This window comes from Mytilus galloprovincialis, chromosome 4, assembly GCF_965363235.1.
Source record: "Mytilus galloprovincialis chromosome 4, xbMytGall1.hap1.1, whole genome shotgun sequence".
Classification (NCBI taxonomy): domain Eukaryota; kingdom Metazoa; phylum Mollusca; class Bivalvia; order Mytilida; family Mytilidae; genus Mytilus; species Mytilus galloprovincialis.
Genome location: NC_134841.1, coordinates 19,181,981 through 19,201,860, shown reverse-complemented (window position 1 = coordinate 19,201,860; position 19,880 = coordinate 19,181,981). Strand labels below are relative to the sequence as shown.

At 33.0% G+C, this 19,880-nt stretch overlaps 2 protein-coding genes across 2 annotated transcripts in view; one reads left to right on the top strand and one right to left on the bottom strand.

The window, feature by feature from the left end:
• Positions 1 to 10,867, top strand: part of LOC143071555 (serine/threonine-protein kinase ATR-like) — an 85,905-nt gene extending 75,038 nt beyond the window's left edge. The window contains exons 62-68 of the mRNA XM_076245927.1: positions 1,124 to 1,219; positions 1,972 to 2,125; positions 3,351 to 3,416; positions 3,662 to 3,747; positions 4,292 to 4,424; positions 5,810 to 5,941; positions 8,621 to 10,867. Coding sequence (XP_076102042.1) covers positions 1,124 to 1,219; positions 1,972 to 2,125; positions 3,351 to 3,416; positions 3,662 to 3,747; positions 4,292 to 4,424; positions 5,810 to 5,941; positions 8,621 to 8,680 — 727 coding nt within the window. The 3' untranslated portion in view covers positions 8,681 to 10,867. The remainder of the gene's footprint in view (positions 1 to 1,123; positions 1,220 to 1,971; positions 2,126 to 3,350; positions 3,417 to 3,661; positions 3,748 to 4,291; positions 4,425 to 5,809; positions 5,942 to 8,620) is intronic.
• A 4,741-nt stretch (positions 10,868 to 15,608) lies between these two features.
• On the bottom strand, positions 15,609 to 19,867 carry LOC143071552 (large ribosomal subunit protein mL65-like). Its single transcript, XM_076245924.1, has 4 exons — positions 19,028 to 19,867; positions 18,247 to 18,358; positions 16,526 to 16,699; positions 15,609 to 16,038 (listed from the first exon to the last, which is right to left on the bottom strand). The coding sequence occupies exons 1-4, from the start codon at positions 19,835 to 19,837 to the stop codon at positions 15,659 to 15,661; spliced, it is 1,476 nt and encodes a 491-aa protein (XP_076102039.1). The 5' UTR covers positions 19,838 to 19,867; the 3' UTR covers positions 15,609 to 15,658.
• Positions 19,868 to 19,880: the final 13 nt, after the last annotated feature.

Here is a 19,880-nt window from a genome sequence, read left to right as displayed (position 1 = left end):
AATCCTCTCTTGAGTAAGTATATAATATATTACTGAAGTATTACAGAGAAAGAGGGTGTGGTATGACTGGGAAGGAATTAAAGGATGCATGTCCCTCCAAACAATCCTCTCTGGAGTAAGTATATAATATATTACTGAAGTATTACAGAGAAAGGGGGTGTGGTATGTCAGGGAAGGAATTAAAGGATGCCTGTCCCTCCAAACAATCCTCTCTTGAGTAAGTATATAATATATTACTGAAGTATTACATAGAAAGAGGGTGTGGTATGACTGGGAAGGAATTAAAGGATGCCTGTCCCTCCAAACAATCCTCTCTTGAGTAAGTATATAATATATTACTGAAGTATTACAGAGAAAGAGGGTGTGGTATGACTGGGAAGGAATTAAAGGATGCCTGTCCCTCCAAACAATCCTCTCTTGAGTAAGTATATAATATATTACTGAAGTATTACAGAGAAAGAGGGTGTGGTATGACTGGGAAGGAATTAAAGGATGCCTGTCCCTCCAAACAATCCTCTCTTGAGTAAGTATATAATATATTACTGAAGTATTACAGAGAAAGAGGGTGTGGTATGACTGGGAAGGAATTAAAGGATGCCTGTCCCTCCAAACAATCCTCTCTTGAGTAAGTATATAATATATTACTGGAGTATTACAGAGAAAGAGGGTGTGGTATGACTGGGAAGGAATTAAAGGATGCCTGTCCCTCCAAACAATCCTCTCTTGAGTAAGTATGTTGTAATTATAGTACTTTCCTAGATCATTCTGTTCATCACTTCTAAAAATATATGCTGCTAAAAAAAATTCACTATCCTTACATATAAGAAAGCATCTGAACTCACAGTATTTTGGTTAACAAAAACTCAGTTTGACAATACAAAATTTCCTGCAAATTTCATATGAATGGGTTTTAATTTTAATTGTTATGGCATGTGTTTTGGAGTTTCCCCTAGCAAAACAACATCTTAGCCATATTTATACTTGAGAAGTCGTAAAAGCAATACTTTGCCTTTATATTAGAATTGTACATGTATTATTACAAAGCTATATCTTATCTCAAAAGAAAGTTCAGATATTACTATGGTTATGTTAGATTATGTTTTAAATGATTTTGTGATTACAGAACAAAACTTCAAGTGTTGAAGGAAAAGTTATTACCACGTCATCCTCCAGTATTTAAAGAATGGTTTCTAAGAACCTTTCAAGACCCAACATCATGGTAAGTCATGTTATCTATAGAATGTAAAGTATATCTGTCAATATATAGCATTATTTTGGTCAGCAGTGTGTGACTGGGTTGCTTCCCTTTGTATATATAGTAGATACTTACCAGTTGAACAAGGGAAGTACTTCTATAGTTCAGTTGATTCACACTCTGCCTTGTAACTCAAGGTCCTGGATTGGAATCCCAGTGGAGACAAAGGTGATTTTGTAAGAAGAATCATGCTCTCCAGTTACAATAGTGTTCCAACCCAGAGAATAAAAGAATGATTTTTATTGCCACAGATTCAGCAGATGACATGTTCATTAAAATCTGTTTGATCTCATAAAAAACTGAATGGAAGTTTTAACATTCAGGGATCACATCTCTCTCTGTCTACAAAGAACAGGATTATAATTTCCAATTAACATTGACAACAGATTGCGAAACAAATATACTACAGCAACTTTTTAATAGCTAAATGTGCACAGCACATTATGTATAATTATTCTATTTATAGGTACAATGCTCATGTTTCTTACGCCCGTACTGCTGCTGTAATGAGTATGGTTGGATATATCTTGACTATTTATTCTATTTATAGGTACAATGCCCATGTTTCATATGCCCGTACTGCTGCTGTAATGAGTATGGTTGGATATATCTTAAGACTATTCTATTTATAGGTACAATGCTCCTGTTTCGTATGCCCATACTGCTGCTGTTATGAGTATGATTGGATATATCTTAAGACTTTATTCTATTTATAGGTACAATGCTCGTGTTTCTTACGCCCGTACTGCTGCTGTAATGAGTATGGTTGGATACATCTTAGGACTCGGAGACAGACATGGAGAAAACATACTCTTTGATTCCACAAATGGAGACTGTGTACATGTAGATTTCAATTGTCTGTTTAACAAGGTAAATTTAAAAGAGTCTGTACATGTCAAATTTAACCGTCTAAATAATATCATTTGTATATTAAAACTCTACCACTGTATTGAGTGTGATACAATATTCATTCACTCAACACAGTTAAATTTTCAAATATAAAACGCAAGGCTTGCCAAGCTGTTTAAATGATTAAAATTGAACTGCTGAGAGTTGATTAAAATGTTTTTCACAAGATTTGATAGTGGATTCTGTTTCTCTAATGATTTTAAAATGATATGCAGACAAACTCAATCTTTCTTATTAGATAATCTGCAAGAAGATGTGTTCTTTCTATGTGACATTATTAGGCTTGATCGCCATTTTTCATGACATCACAATAGGAAATTCAGAGGAAAGCTAGAAAATTTGATGTCTTAAACAAATTTTGATCAAGGAAGAACTAAGACGAAACAGCAATTGAATCAGCAGGTCAGAAAAAGGATAAATCGTATAAGAATATTTTTTTTTTTTATAAGATGGTGATAGCTACTGGAAAGGATTTATTTATCTTGCTTTCTAAGCTAGGGTTAGGTCTATGTCTGTGATCAAAGTTCATAGGGTATATGTAACTTTATTGTGAATGTGATGAATATAGAGCAATTTGTTAATTAACAATAATCATTCGTCACTAGATCTAGCTAGAAAAATAATACAATAATAATTTATTTTGTTTTACATAACAGTTAAGATATCTGTTTTGAATAATGACACCGAATTCTTCAATGGTTCATTTTTATGCCCCACCTACGATAGTAGAGGGGCATTATGTTTTCTGGTCTGTGCGTCCGTCCGTCCGTCTGTCCGTTCGTTCGTCCGTCCGTCTGTCCCGCTTCAGGTTAAAGTTTTTGGTCAAGGTAGTTTTTGATGAAGTTTAAGTCCAATCGACTTCAAACTTAGTACACATGTCCCCTATGATATGATCTTTCTAATTTTAATGCCAAATTAGAGTTTTTACCCCAATTTCACGGTCCACTGAACATGGAAAATGATAGTGCGAGTGGGGCATTCTTGTACTGAGGACACATTCTTGTTTTTCAAATAGAACTATTGGTTGTCCCTGTTTGATGTTGCTGAAAACTTTTCTTCCCTAATTCTCCAGAAATTGATCAATCATAAAACAAAAATGAATAGCAACCAAGTGTGAGATACAGGCTCTGTAAAAGAACTTATTATATGTATTTACTTTGCACACTACTATTTTATTTTATTATAGGGTACAACATTTGAATGGCCAGAGAGGGTGCCCTTCAGATTAACACATAACATGATTGATGCTATGGTTAGTATCTTAACATTATTTTTGGGATGAAAAATTTTAAATTAGCACTTTTAGTATTTTTTTTTCATCTAACACAATTAGAACACAAAATTTTTTTAAGTTCTTTATAATGTTAGCCATTTTTAATGACCATCTAAGACTAATGTAAAAACAGTTTCTCATCTTTTGACTATGTTTCTTCTGCATTAATTTCACACACATTGTTCATCACATTATATTTATTACCTAATATAAATTATTTACAGGGACCAATGGGATATGAAGGTATATTTAGAAAAGCCAGTGAGGTTACATTAAGGGTAATGAGGACACAGATGGATCCATTGATGAGGTATGAAGATTGAAATATCTCTTTAAATCAAACATATACTAACAGTTTCCATTGTCTCACCTGCAAGGCATGCAGCAGAATGTGAAACATCTTATCATAAAGTTTTTAAAGTTCTTGTTTTGTTTAAACATTCAAGAATCAAATTCTAGTAAAAAATTATTGAAGATGAAAAGTGGAAATAAAAGATTTCATTATGCTTGAGAGCTCTACTAAGTGGGAAAATGGGTTTGTAATCAGATGAAATGACTTGACTATATCCAATAATACAAAAACATTGAAATGTCATTTGATTATACCCGATGTGCACTAGATCAACACACAAAAAAACAGTTTAAAAAAAAAATATTGAGCATATCATCTTTGCTCTTACCCTTAAATGCAATATGCTTAAAAAAAGGAGATACGAAACAAGCAGGCTACAATGACACTACCCAGATCATTTAATTACAGTGCAAGTAGTTTTATACTGAAACCAATAATACAATATTTCGGTTAAAATTCATCATTCAAAAATCTCTCCAATTATATTCTATTTAAATTGCAGTGTGCTGAAACCTTTTATCTATGATCCCTTAGTGGAGTGGAGTAAACCAGTCAAACCTCAGGGTCAGAGGTCAGCATTGGTCCCTGGTCAAAGGTCAATTGTTATTGATACTGGAGAAATTAATAATGAACAGGTATTTTGAAGACTCAGTTATAAGAAATCAATAATCTTAAGAAAAGGTCAGAATAAGAATACATGGACTTGCAAACCCAGTTGGATTGACAGTGGTACAAATTTGTCTGAAATATTGGGTTAAACAATATTAACATGTGGTAGGTAATTGGTGCATTTATATTAGTATGAAATTGTCAATTACCAGTCCTTCAAAGTTCTTTATCCTTTCTTTTTCCGACCCACTTTTTTTTGCAAATGGTGAGCTGAGCTATTAGTGTCCTCGCACATTCTTATTGTACGACAGCAAAAAAAAATTTGGGATCATATATAATGGTATGATGTTGTTTTCACATTTGGTTTCCGGACAATAACTTTTAGTTTTAAGTCAATGGATATCTATGAAATTTAAGAAGAAGGTTCAATACTTCAAAAGGACAGTTGGGATCGATATTGGGGATGATGGTCCCAACTGTTAAGGAATTAGGGGCCAAAACAAGCATTTTTCTACTTTCAGGTTATTAACATGTGTATGAGTATTTCAATTGCTCTGAAATTGTACCATAATGTTTATTACCACAAGTAGAAGGTTTGGGGGTTAGGGTACCAACAGTTTAGGAATTAAGGACCAAAAAGGGACCAAAAACAAGCATTTTTGTCTGCACAATAACTTGTGTGTAAGTTTATGGATCTCTCTGACATTGTATCACAAGGTTCCATATCTCAAAAAGGAATGCTGGGATTGAGTTTGGGGGTAATTGTCGAATTCATGCAGGAATTAGGTGCCAAAAAAGAGCCAAAAACAAGCATTTTTCTAGTTTTGAGACAATAACTTGAATTGTGTTAAGAGTATGGATCTCTCTGAAATTGTACTACAAGGTTCCATATTACATAGAAAAGGCTGGGATTCAGTGTGGGGGTAATTGCTGCAAGGGGGGGATTCAAAACTTTTGAGGGTTCTAATTTTTTTAAGAGATTCAAATATTTTTATCAAAATACTTTAAATTTCAAATTTTGGAAAATTTTCAAGAAGAATCTTTAATTACACATTATTGCGCAATAGATTTGTAAGACCTTGACATTTATTTTGTGTGAGAAACCTATACTATGTCAAAAATTTGATCACAATCCAAATTCAGACAGTATCAAGCTTGAATATTGTGTTTAAATTTGCCCCAACTGTTCAGGGTTTAACATCTGCAGTCGTATCAGGCTGTGGTTAGCGAAGCAATTATTTTATTTTACAATTGAAGTAGTGTCTTTTCAATATGGGATCTAGAAATTGTAACAGGCTTTTGTCATTAAACTTCCTTTACATGTCTTTATTACTTTATGCAGTGTGTACACCCAGTACATACATGATTTGTACATAAACTATATGTTGTCTTTTTTAAACATAAATTTCAGGCCATGAAACATGTACAAGACATTGAAGACAGATTAAAAGGAATTCTGAAAAATGAACCAAAGCAGGGAGGACAAGCTAAACCAAAAAGTGTAGCTCTGTCAATAGAGGGTCATGTCAATCATCTTATAAATGTAAGTACATGTATGTCTTGGTCATTTGTTTCTGAAGATGTTGCGGTATTTAGTGATGAATGGATTGGGGTTTAACTTCCAGTAGTAAACAATATGTACATGCATATCAGGGCGAGAACATGATAATATAATTTCAAAATGTTTGGTCTATTGTTTATTTCCCACATTTCACATTAATGTATGTGTTTATGTAATGAAAATGTAATAACTGTATAAGTTTATTTTGTGCAGTAGGTATTTTTGAGATAGTACTTCAATTCGACCATTAATTTCTTTAAAGGTTAAGAATGGACCTTTGGTGATATATAACATTAATAGCTAGACATAGCTGTGTATGCTAGGATATGTGCTCAATAGCTAGACATAGCTGTGTATGCTACATGTAGGATATTTGCTCAATAGCTAGACATGGCTGTATATGCTAGGATATGTGCTCAATAGCTAGACATAGCTGCCTATGCTACATGTAGGATATGTGCTCAATAGCTAGACATAGCTGTGTATGCTAGGATATGTGCTCAGTAGTTAGACATAGCTGTGTATGCTAGGATATGTGCTCTTATAGCTAGACATAGCTGTGTATGCTAGGATATGTGCTCAATAGCTAGACATAGCTGTGTATGCTAGGATATATGCTCAATAGCTAGACATAGCTGTGTATGCTACATGTAGGATATGTGCTCAATAGCTAGACATGGCTGTGTATGCTACATGTAGGATATGTGCTCTATAGCTAGACATAGCTGTGTATGCTACATGTAGGATATGTGCTCAGTAGCTAGACATAGCTGTGTATGCTACATGTAGGATATGTGCTCTATAGCTAGACATAGCTGTGTATGCTAGGATATGTTCTCAATAGCTAGACATAGCTGTGTATGTCACGATATGTGCTCAGTAGCTAGACATAGCTATATATGCTAGGATATGTGCTCAATAGCTAGACATAGCTGTGTATGTCAGGATATGTGCATACCTGCCAACTTTCACGATTTAGGCGTGTACTACACGATTTTGACCCTTTGTCACGATTGCACGATCGTGAAAAATCCTCTAAAACACAATTTTGTGAAAATCTACACGAAAAATATGACTGTTCCCGATTTTGAACTGTGTACAATGGAATACAATTGTGTTAAGCCAATCAAATTCTATGTTTCTTATGATCAAATTAATCAGCCAATCAAAAAAGTTTTCTCTCAAGAATATTCTAACATCCTAGATTTTAAACTTGTGGTGTATTGCTCTATTTGTTAAAATCGTGAACATGGCAAATGGTTTTTCACCTGCAAGGAGGTTCTTACACAGAATAAGAATAAAAGTATGACTGATTGACAAACTTCAATGATGCAGTACTACCATAATAAATAGTAGTTTATTCACTAATTTATTGATATTACACTTGCTGTAACAAATGTTATAAATTTATGTATTCAATTAAATTACCAAATTATTTAAGGTACAATGTACTGTTCTTTATTTTTCACATGGACAAAACAAAAAAAAACCCACATGAGGAATCTCTTAAATGAGGGACTTCCCTTAGTCAAGGGGCCATTTTACTCTTGTAAAAAATAAAATAGAAAATTCATTAAATGTAGAGTTTTAAACTTAAAAATGGGAAATTCTGACATTATATTTAGAACAACTTTTCTAAATGAAGGGTCCAATTATTTTGAAAAATATAGAAGATATAAGGCCAAGAACATATCAAAATTCTTGGACATGTGTTGACCATATAATACCAGATAGATCATAAGATCATATAGTTCTTTGGGAAAGTTTCTTCAAATAATATGAATATGTGCTCATTTTACTTAAAAAGTGGTTTTTAATGTCCTTACATTGAGGGGTTACCCCTAGGTGTTGTTCCCAACCTGATAAAGGTCCTTCTTTGTGCATAATTTTAAATTGGAAAAGTCAACAATTATTTAATATCCTTACACATGAAATTATTTCCTGGTCTTGCAGCCACATGTTCATCTCTTCTACTGATATATAATAACTAGAATCATGCAAATAAACTTAAGAAAAAGGTATGTAAGCTCATCTCACAAATATGACACTTTTTCTAGACCACTAAACAGCACGCGCAAAATAGTCGTCGCAAAGTATTGTAACTTTTGAAATTGTTGTCGCGCACTAAAACCCCCATGGGCACTTTCAAAAGTTGGCAGGTATGTATGTGCTCAGTAGTTAGACATAGCTATGTATGATAGGATATGTGCTCAATAGCTAGACATAGCTGTGTATGCTAGGATATGTGCTCAATAGCTAGACATACATGTAGTTGTGTATGCTAGGATATTTGCTCAATAGCTAGACATAGTTGTGTATGCTAGGATATGTGCTCAATAGCTAGACATAGTTATGTATGCTAGGATATGTGCTCAATAGCTAGACATAGTTGTGTATGCTAGGATATGTGCTCAATAGCTAGACATAGCTGTGTATGCTAGGATATGTGCTCAATAGCTAGACATAGCTGTGTATGCTACATGTAGGATATTTGCTCAATAGCTAGACATGGCTGTGTATGCTAGGATATGTGCTCAATAGCTAGACATAGCTATGTATGCTAGGATATGTGCTCAATAGCTAGACATAGCTATGTATGCTAGGATATGTGCTCAAATGGTTTCATGTTTCTCTTTTTCATATTTATTTGAACTACTACAGGATGCTACAGATGAGAAGAATCAATGCCAGATGTATATTGGATGGGCAGCATATCTGTAATTGGTAGGAAATGTCATCAATGCCAGATGTATATAGCAGCCTATCTGTAATAAACGTGAAGTTTTCTATATGGCAGGCAGCATGCATTATCATCAAAGCAGCAGATTAGTTGTTCAACAAAATTGGCAGCATATCATTGATTTAACTTGTGAAAATGTGTTCTAATCATGAATCCTGCTTTTTAAATATCATATAACACCACCTTTGACTCTCTTATGATTCTAAGCAGTAACACCATGAGCATCAGAGTTAAATGGAACACCATGAGCATCAGAGTTAAATGGAACACCATGAGCATCAGAGTGTAATGGAACCACCATCATTATATCTGATTATTTCTGTTTATTTATCAAGAATGTAATTCAATAAAATTTGCAGGTTGATATTTCATATATGGTGCTACTGAAAATCATCATCTAACGATTATTTTTGTGGAATAAAACAGTCCTCCCATTTCCTAAAATACAGTTTAAAGGATAAGGGTCAGGATCTGTCACAAAATATGGAGACATTTTTTGTTTACACTAAAACCAACCAGATGTAACATCACAAAAATGATTTTTTTAAAGCAATTGCTTTTATGCTATCGCGTATGGCCATCTTTGTGACCCAGATCAGAGACTCCACCCATATCAAGCCATAGTATTTTGTTAAACAGGCTCCTGGTCTGTCATTCTTTAACACCTATGTATGTTTTCTAATGCAATACATAGCTTGAAACTTTAAAAAAACGTTAGTGGATTTAAGAAGTTTCAGAATATGTTTTTGTAGATGTATTTTTGTATTTAAAGGGTCAACCGTTTGACTATCAAATAACATAGAAGTCCGAGTGAAAAAAAGTACATTTTTATAACTGCGATTCCGTTTTCCGCCGTTCGTACAATGTTTCAACAAAATATGGATTCATTTCAGTTGTTGATTTAGTATTGAAAATTTAACTGAATTATCTCCTATTAAATACGGTTTTATATGTTTAATTTGTGTTTCTTTAAGAGGTCAGGTGCTCTTGTTCATTCATAAAATTATCGTTCATTCATACATTTATCGTAAAATCAAAATCACTACACAGGTTAATGCGTAGTGTCAAATGATTACCTGTAATCTAAAAATAGACAAACTTTGTTTGCGCAAATAATTTAGCGGAACGAAACCCTTGTTGAAAACACATAACAATAAGTTCGTTTTCCTTTTCTGTCAAACTCCGTAATATTTATCGATCACCTTACTAATGAAATGGACCCGTCCAAACGTAGTAGATGCCAAGTCGGTCCAGATGAAGAGATATTTCAATTTGGAATTTTCTAGTTACATAGATTGAAAAAAAGTACGTCTTTTTAAATATCATGATCAAAACTGGGAATGCATAACAAATGTCAGATGAAACCATTATCCTCGTCTTTTCAGTGAACAAGTCTACTACGTTTGTTGACACTCGACGGTCCACCGTGTTAGCAATTTTATTTCACATGTTTTCGAAATATTGAAGATCATTTTTCGCAATGTTTCCTGAAAATTGATAAAATGTCAAAGCAACGTAGAGCTGTTTGTTCTTGTTTGTATAATAAAATTGAGAATGGAAATGGGGAATGTGTCAAAGAGACAACAACCCGACCATAGAAAAACATACAACAGCAGAAGGTCACCAACAGGTCTTCAATGCAGCGAAAAATTCCCGCACCCGGAGGCGTCCTTCAACTGGCCCTAAACAATACATCAGTGATAACGATTTAATGTCATGTTTGTCTGTGATGACCCCCCCCCCCCCCCCCCTTTTCGGGATTGCATGAGAATTATAGTTATCTCGTACCCACATGCACTTGTTTCTATCCATAGGAAGGTCGGCTATCCATATAAAACTATTTTGGATAGAAACAAGTGCCTGTGCTCGTACCGCATCAGAAGGACATACATGTATATCAACTGAGCAATAATGTTTGGAACTTAGTTTTAAAAATGATGACAAAGTACCATTATGAAAATATTTTTATTAAGCTGAAATATATATTTATTCTTTACATGTTTATGTCTTGTAAGATATTTTATTTCTTTCCCGTTTTTTAACATTTGCGTCTGGAAAGTTGAAATGTTTTAACTTAATCATTTGTGTTAATGGTTAAATATAAATTAATAATGAAAATTGTTAAAATTAAATCAATAAAGGAAATTATTGCCCAGTTACAAACACTACCAGGGGATAATCCATGATGATTTCTTTTTGAGTTATATGTTTCAGCACATGTATATTTGACCCCAACTTTAGCCTGGTAAACGTGTTGTCTCCTTGTGAAATATAAAACGTATTAAAAATGACTTTCTGCTAAAGTCTTTTATTTATATAAAGTTAAAACCTTCTTACTTCTAACTAGACAACACTCATGTCAGGTTTAATTATTATATATATGTGGATGAAAAATAAAAGTCCCCAAACATTAACATGACAGCAATTGCTTTTACAGCCTTTAAGGCTTTGATTTATAATTTCAAAGGAGAAGGTGATCTGAGCCCTATTTTGCTGAAAAAAATTGATGTATTAAAATTAAAACAGGTGATTTTTGAAGAAATATGGCTGACAACTTTGTTAAAGTTTATTCTGTAAGATCATTGAAATGTTATGAATAATTTAGCAATAACTCTTTTTTTTCAAAAATCTTGTAATCCCTGTAATAAATGGACCACTATCCTGCACACCTCTTCTATCCAATAACATCTAATAAACAGTTAAGTACAGGTTTAATACAATTTATATCTTGTTTTATTGCATAGCAATATAATATTTCCAACAGAAAGTAACCAAAAGTTAGTGTGCAATAAATTCCAATATTGCACTAGTGCAATAAATCTTCAAAATTCATGACGTCATCAACGACAAAATCTTAGTTTAAACTAAGTTTTACTTTTAAATATATTGCTATACAATAAAAGGTTTATTGCATGAATATTGGGGAATATTGTCCCTCATAGAACATATATTGCACTCGCAAGCTCGTGCAATATAAAGTTCTACTCGGGACAATATTCCCCAATATTCATGCAATAACCCTATAATATTCTGTTTCAATCATCAATCATGTTTAATTGACACTATTATTTTTTGTTGTTATAATGTCTCTTGTTAAATTGTTCACATGTAAGATGTTCCTGTTTGTTCTGTTAATAAATCAATGTACCATGACATGTGTTGTTCATCATTGTAGAGATGAAGAATTTCTATTATAGAATCGAAAAAAAAAGTAAAATCACTAAAATACTGAACTCTGAGGAAAATTCAAAAAGGAACGTCCCTAATAAAATGGCAAAATAAAAAGCTCAAACACATCAAACGAACTGTCATATTCCTCACTTGGTACAGGCATTTTCTTATGTAGAAAGTGGTTGCTGGAACCTGATTTTATAGCTAGCTAACTTTCATTTGTTGTTATCAAACTGTTTTTGTTAGTCTGTTAATGAAGGATGATCTTCGTGTTTAGGTCTTCACAGCTAGTGTTTGAGAGGTCATGGGGTCTAGCTAAAAAAGTTTTTAATATAAGTACATGCTCTGTTTCAGCTTAACATAGCATTTAGCTTTGAGGTTTATTAGCTCTTGTTTAAAATAATATGGTTACTGGGATGTGATTTTTATGAAAATATTAAAACTATGAGCCGGAAAATCAGTTGAGTACAAAGGATATGTTGTTATGAGAACGTGTGTAATATTTACTGCTGGATTTTATAATTATTATCTCAAAAACATGTGGATCAACATATTTTGCATAAATCCATGTTACAAGATGGCCACTTTTTTTATGATATACTGTGAAAGTAAGTAACTCTTTCCAATTGTTGTGGTTTGAAGATGAGATCATGGTCTGATTAAAGACCTACATGACATTGTTCACCTTGCAATCATTCAATACACCAATATAGTGATGCTATTACTTATAGCACCTGACAAACAGATGCCACAACAAAATATGGACTGACCCAATGAACCATGAAAATGAGGTCAAGGTTATTTGAATCCTGCCAGACAGACATGTACACCTTACAATCAATCATTCACCAAATATAGTTGACATGTTGCTTGAAAACTCATAATTTACCAATGGACCATGAAATTGATGTCAAGTTCATATGTACACCTTACAATCATTCCATGCTCGAAAATATATTGACATTGTTTATAGTATCCGACTAAACCTCAAAACTTGAACATTGAATAAAGAACCATGGCAATGAGATTAATGTCCTATAAAACCTACAAGACATACCTGTACACTTTACAATCATTCCATTCACTTACTGTCATTATCCAATCACCTTTGCAGTATTTAAATTTCTATTGTGTGACCAGTATAAAAAATTGTCAACACAATTTGTCCATTTAAATTGTACAATAGTTATTGTGAGAGCTCATCAACAGGTGGTCATTTAACTACCCAGTAAAAAATTCTTCACTAAAAGGTAAAATTTAAATGACTGATAGCTAGCTTGCTTTCCTCATGTATCATGACCAATGTCCTGAATAGACTATTCTATTTAGATATGGGATATTTTAAGCCATTTCTTTTTGTGTCTCTAAACAGTCAAGATGGAAATTTCAATCAGTGAATTTGTTTATAAGAAAAGTAGATATATGTTGCTTCATGGTGTTTTTAATGTGGGATGTATTTTAAGTTTCTGATTCCTGATATGGAATTAAAGTGTTTGTGAAATGGATTTTTTTTTTTGAATAGCCCATCTAATTGTGAATAATTCTACAAAATGAATTATGTGTGGCTTGGTGTTTTCTAATGGGATATATTTTCATGTCATATTACGATTCGATTCCTGAAATGGAATAGTAGTGATGTTAAGTTTCATTTAATATTCAGGATCTACTTCAATTGGAATTACTGTTAAAAATTAATTTTCAATATATCAAAAAAAGTACAAATGGCTAAAGTGAATAGAAATTTCAGTGCTTTATTCTTCATTATGAAAGTGGGATTTACCAGCAATGATTTATTTGTGATTGTTAGCAAAATAAATAAATTTACAATAAATATCTTTATTAGAAAGAACAAATTGTGTATTAAATGTAAAATGTCCCATATCTAAATAGAATAGTCCATTCAGGACATTAGACATGAGGAAAGCTATCAGTCATTTAAATTAGCTCTGTCAAAAACAACAAGGTAAATCTACAGGTAGTTAAATGACCATCTGTTGATAATAGCTCTCACAATACCTATTGTACAATTTAAATGGACAAATTGTTTTGACAATTTTTTAAACTGGTCAGGCAATAGGTAATTTACTACCACAAGGGTTATTGGATACGCACAGTAATATAGTTGGCATATTGCTTATAGTATCTGATAAACTGATTAAATCACAAAAACATTACACAATGAAATAAGGTAGGGTTCATATGAAACACCTTACAATTGTCCATACACCAATTAAAGTGGGCCTTCTGCTTATTGTTTCTAAGAAATCTTCTAAACCACAAAATATAAACATTGTCCAATATACCATAAAACATGGTCAGATGATACCTGCCAGTTTGACATGTACAGTTCACAATCATTCCACATACTCTAAATAAAGTGGACCTATTGCTTATATCATCTGAGATATGGACTTTACAATGTCACTTGAACCTAGATCCATGAAATAATGTTGAGGTCAGGTGAACTCTGCCTGGCAGATATGCAGAGGTTGCAAGGAAATGATATACCAATTATAGTTATCCTACAACTCATAATAAGTCTTGTAGCTTAGAATTAATACTATTCATCATCTAGGTTTCTAAAAAAATATCAAAAGATGTACTTCTTAATTCATGTTGTTAAATACTCACTTTTTATGCCCCACCTACGATAGTAGAGGGGCATTATGTTTTCTGGTCTGTGCGTCCGTTCGTTCGTCCGTCCGTCCGTCTGTCCCGCTTCAGGTTAAAGTTTTTGGTCAAGGTAATTTTTGATGAAGTTGAAGTCCAATCGACTTCAAACTTGGTACACATGTTCCCTATGATATGATCTTTCTAATTTTAATGCCAAATTAGAGATTTTACCCCAATTTCACGGTCCACTGAACATAGAAAATGATAGTGCGAGTGGGGCATTCGTGTACTGAGGACACATTCTTGTTTTAATTCTAAATTAACTTTTGTTAATGCATTTGTTATTTGTAAAGCAAACCAGGTGAGAAATTAATTTTCATTATTAAACTGAGTGCTCAATCAGGTACCACCTTGTGTTTTTTTTTGTCTATTTGTAAGGTTTTTATTTGTGCTTCATGCTTAAACTTGAAGTCCTTTTCCAACTGACTTTTAGTTTGTACTTATATTGTGCTGATACACCACTTGTTTGGTGCTCAAAAGCAAGTTAATGTGTCTATCCAAAGTAAGGAGGTTGTCGCTCTCTGTCATGTTTATTGTGATCATTAGTCAGACCATTGACTTTCAATTTTGAATTGTTACACATTTTGTTATGTCAGGGCCTTTATAGCTGTATGTACAGTATGTGCCATACAGTAAGCTATAATTGCTGTGGGTCTCTGGTAAATAAATTTCTCATTGGCAATCATACAACATTTTTTGAAGAAAACAAGTTTCTGGACTTATTCATTTTGTGTAGAAATTTCAATTTGATTTTTAAAAAGCATTTTTGAGGTAAAATCACATACAATTTATATGATACATTAACCAAAAAAAACTTTGAGAAAAGATATATTTCTATCTTGGTATTCAGCTCAACTTGTCAAAAAGAGTCACATGAGCTATTGCAATCTATGTGTTGTCTATCATAACAGTAACCTCTTTTAGATCATCATTAAAGCTACTATAATGTAATAGTTCAAGTCAAACTTGATATTGATGATATCATTAAAGCAATTAGAAAAAAGATTCTTATTTTTGTAGGATTTACTAACTAAATATAAATGGAACCTAAAGAGTAAAATGCAATAAATGTCAGATATAATTTATTTTCATCTAAAGCCAGCATTTTGATCATTTTAGCTTTCATCATAAATAACTTCTTTTTCAATAATTATTTCTTCCACATATTTAGGAATTTCTGGTTCCATTCTGTCGGGTGAATCTTGTGGAATTGTTGGTCTTAGGTCACATCCCCGATCCATAGGCTTTAACACGAAACATCTCATTAAGGCTTTAAAGGTTTCGTCATTAAAACCTTTTATCTGTCCATTTTCAATGACATCATACAGAGGTAGACTGTCCTGTAAGAAGCAGATGTTCCTGAGTGGATTCACCTCGTCACCTTTCCACAAATGAAGTGTATTTAATTGATAAGAATAGATAGAGAACAATCTACCATCTGTCATTATTGTCTGTGTTGTGAATGGGTAAGTTATATCCACAAAGGTGCTGAATCCTACAAAATAAAATATATGTGTAACAGCTTGAAAGAAAAACTACCAATGCAAAACTTATATAAATTCAAATGTGTGCTGCAAAACAATTTAGGAGACAAGGTTTCAGCTTGGAAGATTTCCTTACCCACATAAATGTTCCAAATCTTTCATTCACCCTAGGCTGATGATGAAGGCATGAATTTTACACAAATATATAGTTTGTGCTGGTCTCAGATCTTAACTGAGGTCTGTGGTTTTCTTCGGTACTCTTAGTTCCTTTTCTCAATAAAAACTGGCTGCAATGATTAAGCCAATAGTGTTTAATAATGTGATTACCAACAACTATCAATCAATCTTTCAATGAGAACAAATGTAATAATAAACGTTTATGTTGATGTTCAAACAAGAAAACTGAACTTTGTTAATGTTGTTTTCTATATGCAATGAATTAAATATACTGCAGTAAAATATGGAGTGAAGTGAATCATGGCACTGTCTCTATCATACCTTGGTTGTAAGCTTGAGCTACAGTGGATATAAAGGCAGTGTTCATTCCAAAGTATTTCAGTGATTCAGCAGCATTTTCTGCTCCGAGATTCTTCTCTAAGTATGGAAGGTAGGATAAGTTACGTGGTACGAAGGAGAGATTTACAAACTGGTATGGATCTTGTGGAACATAGCCTACAAAATATAGAAATGCAAACACTAATGAGTTGGTTCACAGATATATCTTCACTATGACAGTTCTGGTCAATATGAATTAAACCCTAAATTGAAAAAATACAATGAATCAGAATATTTCATTGCCATCAACAATGTTCAATGAACAAACAAAACAACAAAACATAGATACATTACACTCAATCAACTATAACCTGATATCTACTGTTCCATTGATATAGAAAAAATAAAATGCTTCGCTGAGGGCAGCCTGATATCACTGCAGAGGTCGATCCTGAACAGTTTGGTCAAGTTTGGAAACAATATTCAAGCTTGATACTGTCTAATATTGAATTGTGATCTAAATTTTGACATAATGTTGGTTTCTGGCACAAAATAAATGTGGTCAAATTTCTTAAAAACTTGAAATGGGACATTGAACTTACATACAATGACATAGAATGGTCTGATATCCCAAATCTAACAACATGGTTAGATTCAGCATATAAAAAAACCACCAAAATTTTTATTTTAGTTGAAATCAAACAAAGTTTAATTTAGGTCCCTTCAACATGTTCAAACCTTAATAAGGACTAATTTGAAAACAGGGCTTAAAATAAAAAATCTAAATCCAAATTGGATTTAGCATATTGCACAGCCACAATAATTCAGTTTTTCATTAAATCAATAAAATTTAACTTTGGACCCGTTTGACCTTGATGTAGACCAATTCAAAAATGGAGCCCAATATCCAAAATAGTAATACAAGGTTACAGACCCCAAAAATTAAAGACTTTAAATTAATCCCATTAAAATTGGTTAAAAGATTTGTATTTACTTTCGATTGAAGATTTCTTGCTATTGAGCAATACTGTGCAATAGAAGATTTCTTAGTATTGCCCATTCTGTGCAATTTAAAATTTCCTGCCATTGGGCAATACTGTGCATTTGAATTTTTATTTAAATGCTTCCAAATTCAAGTATTGAAACTGACACTTGGACCTTTATAGCTCAAGTCATGCCCTGGGCCCACAGTTGTTGAACTTTTTACCTTTTTACTTTTCTGGTTCACTTAACTGCACCAGTAAATTGTAAAGGCAGTTATAATATGTTACACCAGCTAATAGAAGACTTTACATGTACATAACTAAAAGATAGCACCATTCTTCAATTCATTATCTATCAGTTCTTTTGACAACTTTTCAAAATATTCCATATCAAGCGTCTTTCAGCATACCAATTTACTGTACAAGCCTGGTATCTTTGAGGATATTTTTTGCACATTTTTTATTTCAATTTTTTTTAACGATGATTTGCATAAATTGTCAATTGATATCAACAATTATTAATGCAGGTCTCAATTTCATCTTCTGTTAGGTGTAGTACAATCAGCTTCTTACTAGTCAAAAATACAAATTGAAGGTTAGTACGTGTAGAATTTAGAAGAACTACCGTAATAACTTGCTGTTGACTGTTCAATGACCATTATTCTTAGAGATACAACTTTGTGGTAGAAATTAATACAACAGTTTTGAAATGTAAACAGATATACAATATCTAGTACCGACCTGGATCACACTTTGGTTGGACCCAACCACTAGGGGTTCCTAACACATTAGGCCATAGTCTACATTCTGGATAGGGTTCACTTGTACACTGAACATCATCTTGCGGTAGAAACTGAAAAGAGGAGAAAATTTAAAAGCTTATTAATTTTAAATACAAAATTATTCATTAAATAAACATAGTACATGTATATCATAAATAGACTTATAAAATAATAAAGAAACTGTTGACTTGGGAAGAGCACAATGTTTATAAAGAACTAGGTTTTAAGTACAGCCTGAAATATACATGTTACCAATCTCCAAGAAAGCAATGAAAAGGGGATGGTAAAATTCATAAGGGCAAATTTTAGTATTTTTTCCTAACTGTTTATTGCTACCTTAGACAAAAAGACATGTTCATATATTACAACTTGGGCATTCAAAATGAACAAACTCTATACAAGTATGGTTATAAACTTGTTGAAAGTGGGATTAAGTGTTTCGTATACATGTATCTCTGGTCTTTGTTAGTCTTGTATCATTTTAACTTTTAGTTTCTTGTGTACAATTTGGAGTTTAGTATGGTGTTCATTATCACTGAACCAGTATATATTTGTTTAGGGGCCAGCTGAAGGAGGACTCCGGGTGCAAGAATTTCTTGCTGCTTTGAAGACCTGTTGGTGACCTTCTGCTGTTGTCTTCTCTATGGTCGGGTTGTTATCTCTTTGGCACATTCCAAATTTCCATTCTCAATTTTATATTTTATGTATCATGTGTAGGTTTCAAACCCTATCAATTTTACCTCTGGTAATGGATTTGATGTCCGTAACTGACAGCTTAGCTTGCTTTGAGACTGATACTTAGAATAGTTCTGGAAAAACTTTTTGGGAAGAGGCCATGTCGGAATCGAGTAATCTGTCTTTGATTTTTCATAGTTTCTCCATGGTTTTATTGGTGGAACTCCATATCTATCCCAATAAGCTGCAATTTCTACTTCTGGATCAAGTTGTAAATCAAATAAATGTTCATATTTAGTAGAGAGTACTGCAACCAAATCAAAAACCAAAGATTTAATTAATTTAGTATTCAGAGCCTCTGGCTTTTTAGGGTCATACATTTTGCCAAGATGTTGAACTAAATATTCCTGTTCCTCAAGAAGTTTATCCTGGAGAATAGTTTTAATGTCTTTAAATTCATTTTCAATATCAATATCTATGTTATTGATAACTTCTGGGGCATCATTGATCAGAACAGTTTTTGTTTTGTCTTGCTGATAATCTGACAAGCCAGTGTTTGTCTGGATTGAATTGTATTTCCACACTTTAGAACCATATTTTGAATCTTTGGTCGCCAAAAAACTCAGGCGCTCCTCAACAGATGCCATACTTTTCCATTTTTCTCCTTCTTCATGCCAAGTCCATGCTATACCTCGATCCATTTCACCCCATTCCCCGGGTGGGTATTTCGGTTTAATGGGGGGATAGTGTGATTCATTGTCTTGTTCTTCTGCTTTTTGTAAAGCAGATGATTGATTTGACCTTGAAATAAAGCGTCTATATCTAATTTTGTCAAATAAATTAAAAAGTCGTGATCTTGTTGTGGAGGTCGCCATCTTCGTTCTGATCTTGGTAGGTAGTGCGATTAATTTATAGACA